We start from the raw sequence: 10,674 nt of genomic DNA on the forward strand, positions 1-10,674 counted from the left end.
GAGCACACTTTCGACTATAGGTTTCAGTCTCACTCCAAGCTCATGACTTGAGTTTCAAAATCCAATCCTTAAAATCAAGTACTAACATAAAACTGTTAGATTTATTCAGTGGGAACTGAGAACAAAAATTCCTACTTTCAGCAGATTAATCAAGTATCAACATAAACCTTTGCATATATTTTGAAACATGAAATTCAGAAAAGAATAAGTTGTGGAGAGAAAATCTCATTTGCGTCCCCAACTACAAACATTATAATTGATGCAGAATATGGTGTAAAAAACACTCAGATAACAATATGATTTTGATGTACAAATGCATAAAACTATGAATCTATACAGAGGACTCTGTACACCTAATGCCACTGCCTGTGTAATTTGAAACACATACCTTGATGAGATATTTAAACCCACTAACAAGATTGATATATTGCTTTCAACCATTCCCTCTCTGCTTAAACCTATTCTTACAGGATTTTTTATACCTGGTCCTGAAGATGAAACTTCAATTGTGGCATTGATTTGGAATCATGAATGGGTACACTCAATGCCCTTACAGATTGACAACCAAATCACAAGCAATAGCAAACAAACAGCTGCATCAATAGCAAGAACAATCCGGACGTGGCGCCACCACTTTTTTCGAATGCTCTGAGAGCCAGATCTGATCCTCATTGAACCAAAGTCCTTCTGCAATGAGATTGAAGAACTTGCTCCATTTTGGTTATTAGAATCCAATGCTGTTGAATCAAGCTTCACTCCTCTATCTGTAGATTTCCGATGCTCCTCCAACTCAATATCTCTCACTGCAATCACGTGATCCTTCAACTTCTTCTTCTCTTGCTTGCTAGATTTAGATTTGCCCAACAAAGGGGCTTTAGTAGAACTAGCAGCTTCAAGTTGCACATTGGCGTTATTTGGAGATGGGGAGAGACCTTCATGATCTGATGAGGGAGTTTCATCCTTCCAATCATTGCCACCATACGAAACATGTTCTAATGAAGTTACCAAGCGCTGGATAACAGGCACTAGTTGCTCTTGGACGCCAATTGAACTCATACCTGAAAAGCTACCTTTTGAACCCTTCCTAGCAAAATTTTTAAATTCATCTCTTATGTGCTCTAGAAACTTAAGCACACCAAGGTTTTCAAGACCCTTATCAACAATTATGAAGTAAACATACCCATCTTCTATCAAAAACCCAAAAGTCTTTTGACTTATTGTTTCAAAATACCACTTGTGGAATGGGGGAGTCCTTTCCAAGCACAAGGCAGCCAAATTTTCTATCTCATGATCTCCCCCACCATATTCATACAGAGTCCTGTTACCCTTTGAAACACAACAATAATGAACAGTATTCTGAATCGATCCCATTGGAGCTAGTCTCAGTATGCAATTAATCAACTAAACAGCAAGCCTTCAAACGATCTAAAAAACTCAAATCCTCAACTCCCAATCGGAATAAGCTTCCAATGTCAAATCCAAAGTTGTCAAGAATCTAAGCAATCAAGATCAGACAAAAAAAGAAATGAACAAACTCCTCAAGGAAGGACAACAACACAGACAAGAATGCCATTAATTCCTCAGCAACAATATCCGAAGCCTCGAAAAAATACCAACACAGACCTTCTACTAGGTACTCAAAGTCAATTATGAAGTCCCTCATGCCTGTAACAAAAGGTTCCACATGAACAAAAACCGAATGAGCCCACATGAAAAATCTGTTCCTAAATACAATAAAAACAATCAATCATAATATCACAGTATGCAATCGAAACTCAATAGAATTCATGGACTGCCAGATAAATCAAAGTCAAAATACTAGATTTGGGCAATACGCCAGCACCCCCAAACTCCATGGTGGTTGAAAATCCAATTATGTAAACAAAATATAATGAATCAATATCATACAGCAAAAACCATGAATATTCAAGGAAAACCCAGTAATAATTCTCAACCGCAATCAAAAGATCCACTTAAACAAACAAAGAAACAAAAAGAACAAACCTTAACTTCAAACATAACATAACAATCAAGCTAAATAGAAGAAAAGATCAAGGAAAGAAAATGTTTGACCTTTTTGAGTCAAATGTTTTTTCTCAGCAGCAACCGATCAGGATCAAGAAAAAAGTTTTTCTTATTATTGAAATTACAATCATTAATCATTACCTGTGAACAAAGTCTCCAACAATGATCTTCAAAGAAAAAACCATGGAGATTAAAGAAACAAAAAACTGAAAAACTATCAAAGGCCTTGTAAGTTGGAACTCGAAAGAAAAAAGAAGGTAAAAATGAAACCGACTGCCTTACTGCTTTTGTTGCTGTTGACCTTTTTAGAAGGAGCGTCGTTTTAACATTGATAAGAAAAGATAAGCGGGCCCCATGTGCTATAGGATAATGGGCACGTTACATATCAGTTCATATGGGCCCCACGTATTATAACCCCGGCGAAGACTTTTGTAATCGCGACGTCGCATTTCATCTTCTCCCTCAAAATATTATTTTTACTTTCTAGGATTCTAATTTTAGACTCCGAGAATCAAAGATCCCTCTTTTTTTAGCCAATGTTTTATTTATTTTTCTTGGGCAGCTTTGATTCTTTTAGGGGTTGGAGATTATTGGGAAGGTAATGGAGGCAGAGGTGATAAAAGCAGAGTTGGTATTGCCGACGCATATGAGTTTCTGAGAAGTAGCCAAAAGGCCAATCGAAAGTCAGGTGGAAATAGCCCAATTGTAAGTTTCTTTTGTTCTTTTTCGAAGGACTTTTTCAATTTGTGTTCATAAGTATTTTGAAGAGTTCAAAATTGGATAAAGCTGAGTTTTTTCATGAGTTTCAATGAAAATCTTTTAGAACTCCATAATTAAAAGCTTGTATAATATCTTTTTATATTGTTATATTTATCTACTTAGGCTTAGAGTTTGGCATTTAAAGAGGAATTCTATTGTTAGAAGCTTTTGTTGTTAAATGATTTTCTTGCAAAGAAATCAGTTTCAAGAACAACCTGATGAAGCAATTCCATTTGCTTAATTTGGTTTTGCATATGTTAATATTGAGTCACCCCCTACAATACATCCGTGCAAAAGAATTTTTGGTATAACAGGATTTGAAGTATGTGGTTCTGTTAATCACTTGAAATTCTGAGGATTCTAGATTATTTTTCAAAACATATGATGCTCCTTTCTGCTTAACTTAAACTTCCTCTTTGTTCAGTTGGTACCCTAGACGGCCTGATTCCTTTTCTCGAAAGGGAAATAATACTGCAGTTTGGTTTATCGCTATTCTGCTTTAAGCTTCCAACTGTTCACATGTGTCCACTCTCTTTCTCAAGCAAAAAAAGAAAAAGATGCTCGAGTATGTTGGTCGAGGGTGTTGGTTGTTATTGTTTTAGCATGTTTAGATGGATACACTGTGAGTAGTGCAAGTATACTTGGCTAAACTCAACTACGCCGTTATTGATTCTCATTTTGTTAGTTAAATAAATAAATATTGGTTGGCAAACTCCTCGATTTAAAAGAAGGTGAAATATATTAGCTACTTTGTTTGTGGTCGATACTGGTGCTATGGATAGAGTTCCTGAATGGTTTAGCAAACTTGATTTTGAAATGTTGTGTGAAACTCCTCCTGCAACCCAAAATTAACTATGACTCAGGTATACTGTTTTGGAGTCCATTGAACCATGTTTGAATTGTTTACATATAACTTGTAACATAAACCTGAAGTTCACTGTCTTGCTGAGTCAAACTCTAGCTATTTGTAACTCAAACAGATCATTACAATTTCTGGAATACAATAAAGAACAATATCCTCATGATTGCTTTGCAGGCACCTTTCTGTGATCCAAGGACCAATCTTTGCTAAGCAAATGCTGATGTTTTCAAGCTTTTGAGATCTCTTCCCAAAGAGTACGTGCAAAGGTACTTAGCATTGAGGAAGGCGGCAGTGGTTTTGAAGTGAAGTTTGGGAATTCAAGAGATGTGGAAGACAGGCTTTGGTCTTGAATCAAATATGTACTTGACAATTAGATCAGTCTTAAATGAGTCATCCTAGCAATATCATGATGTATAATCTACAATTTTTTTGATTGATGGATGCGAGGAATACAGGATCACTTGTTATGTTCCATTCCATCCCTAGAAACCCCTCCAAAACTGACCTTCCTTTGGGTAGTTTTTGGTTAATTGTAGCATCAGATAAAATGGACTCCCCTAAAGCAGTAAGTTTTCTATGGTTTGTAAGAAATGAGAATATCTGATACAATGCTCCCCAGAGAGGATAATTTTCTCTTTAGGATTCAAGATACCGGCTTGTTCATATGTCCATCCATGAGAATTTGGACCAAATTTGGTGTAATGCAATTGTTTCTACCTAGAATAGAAAGTTATTAGTAACTGATCTACTAATTAATGACAGTTTAGCATCAATCTTTAAATGAAAAGAAGAAAATAATTTCATGAACTCGACAAAAGAAAGAAAAAATTACTTCGAGGATGTGTATTCTTCTTTTCAATTATATTATCATATAATATTTCGAGTAACTATTCTAAAGGACTGCTTAGTAGTTTATTGTGTACGTTATGTGAAGAAATTCAACTGAAATTAACCTGTTCAAAAAAATCCTGTTATCCTTGCAAAGAAAAGGATTCCAATTTGTCAACTACGAAATTAACTATAGGTTCTCCAAAACTTCAATCAACCAAAAGATCCTAGAATCAGTTTCTTCTTAAGCAAAGAGGAATCCAAATTCCAAAAAGTACTAGTTCATCTTAACAACCGAAGATGCATTTGAATGCAGTTCCATTGATCTGCATTGCTGTTGTGATATAACTTTAATGGCTTCCAGAAGAACTCTATTAGATAACCAACCAACCAATCAAGAAGTAAAATGTAACTCAAGTACCATTTGACTCGGTCCATATTGATATATTTGTGTGATCACTTTGGTGACTGCAGCATCTGCATATACCAACTACATTTGACAATTCTCGGAAGAAGATGGGTTAGGAGTTAAGCTAACGAGATATGGAAAATAAGTTTCCACTTTTTCCCAACCATACATGACAACCTGAACCCAAACTTACCAAACCTGACAGGCCAAGCCATATGCATTAAAGTTATATAAGCCCTCCACCAGCCCTTGTTTTCCTCACTCGAACCAAAAGAATTTTCTCTTCTTGTTTCAATTCTTAAGACAATCATCAGAAGAAATGGCTTCTTTCAATTACTTCTTCTTGACCTTGTTCCTGGCTTTGTCATTTGCAAGCATTGATGTTGGCCTGGCAGCCCGTCATCTCCTGCAATTGCCTCAATTGCCTCCATTACCAACTTTACCTTTTATTCCACTGTCACCGTTGCCATCAATTCCAAATCTGCCACAGCCAACAATACCAACATTGCCAACTACTCAACCATCTTTGCCAAGGCCTGGCGCGCTACCTCCACTTCCTAGCATGCCTACTTTGCCTACCTTGCCTGCTTTGCCCACTTTGCCGACTGCACCAAGGACCACTCTGCCCCCGCTACCAAGCATGCCCTCAATCCCCACAATCCCAACTGCAATTCCTTCTATCCCATTCCTCTCCCCACCACCTGCTCCTAGTCCATGAAAATTCTTTTTCTGTCTCTTGATAGAAAAGGTGATACTATGGAGTGGATTTAATTTAGCATGTTATGGTCGTATAGCATATGACTAGTTATTAATATATGTGTACTCTCTCTATGGAGATATTAGAGGCTTTCAGCCGTTTTGTGTCTGATGATTTTTATCAGTATTGTCTTTTTTCACCACATATATTTGTTTGTACAAATGGGAGTTTCACATTATTTGCTGTACTTTGATACGTTAATGGTTGTTATGGGATTATTTATTTATGTTCTATTCCATTTTTCTCCTTTTCTCTTGCACTCTTTTTTGTTTCTCCCTTTTGATATTCCCATTACCTTTTCTACTAAAGAGAAGACCATGAAACTAATTAATTAATCTAATCATTTTTTTACAAGGAAGCCGTGATAGGAGATAGAAGAAGAGATTGCGGAGTTTGGAATATGATATAACCATTATTAACAGCCGTGATAGACAAGTTTAGCAGAGAAAAGAATCAAAATATAGACAAGACAATGGAGAGAAATGAGTGGCTATATCTAGAGCTTAACATGAGCTCAAAACAGGATTCAATTATTTGAACAAAAAACGGAGGGAATTTGGGAGGCCAACGATAAAAATAACAATTAGTGATGATACAACGTTTAACTACTCGGAAAAAGTACTTCCACAGATTGAAAAATCCATTATCATTGATTATTACAAGATAGAGAATTAGACATTGCTGAGTTGTATGATACTTTCGCACATTACTGTCAGCAGGTCTTGAATTGATCTGGCCAATACTTTATAGAAAATAAATCGGAAGAAACCACTGCTGATATTAATAAATGCTGCCTGATTAGTTCTTGACCTCAACAAGATTAATTTCTCTTGCCTTTCTGTAAAATTTAATTCGATTCTTTTCCTTGCTAAAGCGAATAAAAGGTCCTGCTCTACGGATGATGTCGAGTATTTCTAAAATTATTGCAGAGAACAATAGACATTTTTATTTTATTTTATTTTGTTAAAGGGATAAAAAATTTTTAGATTTTGCTCAATATATCTTTTTTCGGATCTGATCTAAGCAATTTTTTTTTTTTTTTTGAACTTAGCGAGTTTATGAAAAATTGTCTATCTCTTCACGGATTTGAATCCAGAGAGTAACACTCTTTTGCCACTGGAGAAATGAAGATGGGAGTTCCGTGGTTAATGACTTGCGTTCTCCAGTAAAGTCCCATCCCAAGGAAAGAAAAGAAAAATGAGAAGCTCCAACTTCTTCTTGATTGCTGGCAGCCCAATGCCTATAGCACATTCTACTGGAAAGTGTACATTAAGGCCCAAAAACCGATGAGCATTATGCTCCTGTTAGATAACCTGCCAATTAGCGGAAACTTTGGTAACCTGGATGGTTTGGTCAATTATACTATTTGACATATTGATCTAAGTGGCTCACTTCAGTACTTAATGTAGCTTCTGCGCCAACCACAACTGCAGTTGACCAATTTTTAAATCCAATGTTGATGAGAAGATGAGCTAACAAAACATTTAAAATGACTACGCTTTCTCTTTTCCAACCATATATGATCAAATATCACCAACCTGAGTGCCCAATGCCCTCTGCTCCAAGGCTATATAAACCCAACACCAGGCCTTGTCTTCCTCACTCAAAAGTCTCTTAACTATTAAGAGAAAACTTTTTTCCTCCTTTCAAAATAACACTCTGCTTAGTTTCAAATCACTCGAAATGGCCTCTTTCAATTGCTTTATTTTAGCATTCTTCATGGCTTTGTCATTTTCAAGCATCAACGCTGGCCTAGCTGCTCGTCATCTTCTCCAGCTGCCACCTTTGCCACCAATGCCGACTTTGCCTGGAGCAACGTTGCCACCGTTGCCATCTATTCCAAATCTCCCACAGCCAACAATCCCAACATTGCCGCAACCATCACTTCCCAAGCCCAGCACTCTACCTCCACTTCCTAGCCTGCCTACACTGCCTACCATTCCCACTGCCCCGAAAGTCACCCTGCCACCTCTGCCTAGCTTGCCCTCCATCCCCACAATGCCAACTACCATTCCATCCATCCCATTCTTCTCCCCACCACCTGCAAAAACTAGCCCCTGAAATTATCCAGTTCGTGCTCCCAGAACCCTGATACAAAGAGTTTGGACTATGCGCGTTTGCTCTGGTGTGGTCTATCTGTCTAAGGCCTTTTTGCACTTCAAGCTTGTATTACCAGGGAAACATAGAGGCTTTTAGGCTTTAGCCGTTCGTTTATTTCACAATGTCAGTGCTTTTTTTGTTCTTCTATTTTTTCCCTTCCTTTACTCTTTTCTTTTTCCCTTTTTGCTGTTTTGCTGTTTTGCTTTTTCCACCATACTTGTCTTCGCAAATATTAGAAGTTTGCTGTATCATTGGGTGTATTGTATGATCAGAAATCAGTTTATGATTATATATCCATATTGTAAAAGTTTATTGATCTTTACCATCTACTTCTTTTATTGTTTTCTCATTGGCCCTTGCAATGCTTCAAACTATGACCAAAGACTTGGGTTGCAGCTGCTAGAATGTGCACCATTGCATGCCACGAAATGTAATTGGAGAGCATACAAGGCAAGAGATTGCATCACAAATTTACGACCACTTCCAGGATAACCCGAAGCCCAAACTTTTTGCTACTAAAGGTTGAGGAGTTTGACTACAAAATCTTCTACTACCAGCCCATAAAAAATTTCTACAACTAATTCCCTCATTGTTGGGGACAATTAATGCTTTGATCATATAAAAAGCCCATTTATCATAATAAGGTAGAATACCTGTAAAATTCCCCTTTCTTATTGGGCTATAATTCTCAAATCTCTTAAGTCCTAAACAAGTTAGTGGGCATATGGCTTGGAAAAGAAAAAGTTAAAGTTGGGCTCCTCGGACCACAAAATCCTTAGGAAGCTAAAAAGAATTTGCACCAATTTAAGCTAGCAGACTTCAAAATTTTATGTACCCAAAAAGAAAAAATATTAAAAAATTTCAATCTAATTTTGAGATTTTATTTTTCTTTCAATATCAAACTTTGTTTCAATGTAAGGCAATGAATAAACTTAGATACCCACGATGAAAAGATAAAATTCTGATAACTCCTTTTTTGGACATTTTAGGAGCAAGTTTTGATACCATATTCAACGTAATAAAATGGATATGCATATCCAATGGCGTCTACCAAAAATGCACCTTCAAAGGTACATTAACAATTTTACATAAATTAATCCGAGAAGATACGTGCAAAAATTTTGTTGAATTCTAGACAAGTTTTTAACAGTAATTCTTTCACAACAGATTCTTTTATTCTTATTTTTAGTAATCGATAATTCATAATTTTGGGATTTAAATTAAATAATTCATTTATTTCATTAAAAGATGATTCTTATAAAGTTAAAATTCGATTCTCAGTATTAATAAATTTTCTTTCATCATTTTTCTTTCACTTTAGTTTCTTTTTAGTCCTAATTCAAACATACGTACAGGCTTTTTTTTTTTTTTTAAATATGCATGAATGGTTAAATTGTAGGTGGGATTTGCTAGAAACAGAGCCTTATTTAATTGCCATGCATTTTTTTTTTTGTTCACCACCGCACTGAGGATATGAAAAGCAAGTAAGCAACATGCAATTTGTTATACTGCAAGATCATCGGAAAAATTGGGTAAGAAACCTTGTGATCTCATAGCTTCTAGGTGGCTTAGTTAGAGTAAGATTAGACAACCGACCAATTAAATCAACTATCAGCTAGGAGTTTGGTATCCTAATTCGATTGAATTACTATTAGAAATATATGTATTAATTAAACTCATTTAGCCCAAACCACAAGTAATCAACCAACAAATGTAGTTTTTTGTCAATGAAAGATGGATGAGAAGGCCAAAAGGTCAGCTAACTATGAGAACAGAAAAAAAATGTCCCTCACGATTTTGTCAATTGAACTGAACACATTTCTCTGGCTATAAATACCCAACACTAGCCATGATTTTCCCCATGCAAACCTGAACTGAATTCCTCATTCTGTTTACTCCATTAATCTTACATCATCTCTCCCACTTGTTCCTCAACTTTAGCTTACTGCAAAATGGCCTCTTCCAACTTTTTCATTTTAGCCTTCTTCATTGCAGTGTCATTTTCAAGCATCGAGGTTAGCCTAGCCGCTCGGCGTCTTCAGCAATTGCCACCCATGCCTCCAATCCCAAGTTTGCCAACACTGCCACCATTGGCTTCTATCCCGAATCTTCCACAGCCCACACTTCCAACCTTGCCAACTACTCAACCATCTTAGTCGAATCCTGGCAGTACACTTCCTCTTCCTCCACTTCCCAGCTTGCCCAACTTGCCTACTTCCCCAAGGCTCTCTCTGCCTCCATTGCCAAGCATGCCATCGATCCCTACAATTTCAACTACAATTCCCTCTATTCCTTTCTTGTCTCCACCTCTCACTCCCTCTAGCCCTTGAGTTCCTCCATATATATTTCATGTTTCTGAAGAAGTTTGTGCTACCATGGGCGCTGCTTTGGCTCCTAACTATTAATATATATATTACAGTTCATGTGTTACCAAGAACAGACTTCGCTTACGTTTTCTACTTTAGTCTTTCTTGTTTGTAGAGTTTGCTTAGAATTTAAGTTACTTGACTAAAGAAACAAAAAAGACAATTTCTGTTTGCAGAGTTTCTTCTTTTATACTTTGTTTCATATAAACTATGTTATAGCGTTGATAGAAAATAGTAAAGGAAAGAAAAGTAAAAAAGTGAAAGATTTATTTTATTATTATTTGATGTATTTTCTATTACATTTTACATAATAATACAGTGTGAAGATTTTTTTCTATACTCCCAACATGATATAATTCTCTTTCTTGTAAATGCTTTTTAGATAGTGTTTGATATGAGATGATTCATTTAAAAGTTACGATAATTTGTATTCAGTAATTGCATTACTTTATTTGATAGTAATTTAAAAATTTTATATTGTGGTAATTTCAAATTACTAAAAAAATAAGATCACGATTTTGGAGAGTAATCTGATTTTTAATTTAAAAAATGAAAAAGTTTTGTCATC

The 10,674-nt window shown here is 36.1% G+C and overlaps 3 protein-coding genes, 1 long non-coding RNA gene and 1 pseudogene across 6 annotated transcripts; 4 read left to right on the forward strand and 1 right to left on the reverse strand.

The window, feature by feature from the left end:
- Positions 1-145: 145 nt before the first annotated feature.
- Positions 146-2,275, reverse strand: LOC111309078 (phytolongin Phyl1.1-like). Of its 3 annotated transcripts, XM_022907923.2 has the most exons (3): positions 2,167-2,268; positions 1,624-1,665; positions 146-1,495 (listed from the first exon to the last, which is right to left on the reverse strand). In XM_022907923.2, exon 3 carries the CDS (start codon positions 1,369-1,371, stop codon positions 526-528), a length of 846 nt encoding a protein of 281 aa, XP_022763658.1. In that variant the 5' UTR covers positions 1,372-1,495; positions 1,624-1,665; positions 2,167-2,268; the 3' UTR covers positions 146-525. The 3 variants fall into 3 exon arrangements, with proteins under 3 accessions (XP_022763658.1, XP_022763660.1, XP_089604203.1); XM_022907925.2 differs by lacking the exon at positions 1,624-1,665 and having other exon boundaries at positions 2,167-2,275; XM_089748077.1 differs by lacking the exon at positions 2,167-2,268 and having other exon boundaries at positions 146-1,356; positions 1,559-2,035.
- A 226-nt stretch (positions 2,276-2,501) lies between these two features.
- Positions 2,502-4,125, forward strand: LOC111309079 (uncharacterized). Its single transcript, XR_002692343.2, has 2 exons — positions 2,502-2,730; positions 3,821-4,125. It is a non-coding gene; the product is annotated as an uncharacterized LOC111309079 (long non-coding RNA).
- Positions 4,126-5,125: 1,000 nt separating this feature from the next.
- Positions 5,126-5,876, forward strand: LOC111308067 (uncharacterized). Its single transcript, XM_022906413.2, has one exon. The coding sequence runs from the start codon at positions 5,203-5,205 to the stop codon at positions 5,599-5,601; it is 399 nt and encodes a 132-aa protein (XP_022762148.2). The 5' UTR covers positions 5,126-5,202; the 3' UTR covers positions 5,602-5,876.
- Positions 5,877-7,259: 1,383 nt separating this feature from the next.
- Positions 7,260-8,082, forward strand: LOC111308068 (uncharacterized). The gene has a single exon (XM_022906414.2). The coding sequence runs from the start codon at positions 7,324-7,326 to the stop codon at positions 7,699-7,701; it is 378 nt and encodes a 125-aa protein (XP_022762149.2). The 5' UTR covers positions 7,260-7,323; the 3' UTR covers positions 7,702-8,082.
- A 1,358-nt stretch (positions 8,083-9,440) lies between these two features.
- LOC149519937 (uncharacterized) lies at positions 9,441-10,479 on the forward strand (annotated as a pseudogene).
- The last annotated feature ends 195 nt before the right edge of the window (positions 10,480-10,674 follow it).

This window comes from Durio zibethinus, chromosome 2, assembly GCF_047325235.1.
Source record: "Durio zibethinus cultivar Kanyao isolate XHJ-2024 chromosome 2, ASM4732523v1, whole genome shotgun sequence".
Lineage (NCBI taxonomy): Eukaryota > Viridiplantae > Streptophyta > Magnoliopsida > Malvales > Malvaceae > Durio > Durio zibethinus.

Bases quoted from the DNA above. Each gene is read 5' to 3' on its own strand.
- LOC111309078 (XM_089748077.1), bottom strand. From the start codon at position 1,711: ATGTGGGCTCATTCGGTTTTTGTTCATGTGGAACCTTTTGTTACAGGC. The intron at 1,357-1,558 runs GTGTTGTTGTCC...GGATCGATTCAG, and splicing joins AATTAATGGCATTCTTGTCT to AATACTGTTCATTATTGTTG.
- LOC111308067 (XM_022906413.2), top strand. From the start codon at position 5,203: ATGGCTTCTTTCAATTACTTCTTCTTGACCTTGTTCCTGGCTTTGTCA.
- LOC111308068 (XM_022906414.2), top strand. From the start codon at position 7,324: ATGGCCTCTTTCAATTGCTTTATTTTAGCATTCTTCATGGCTTTGTCA.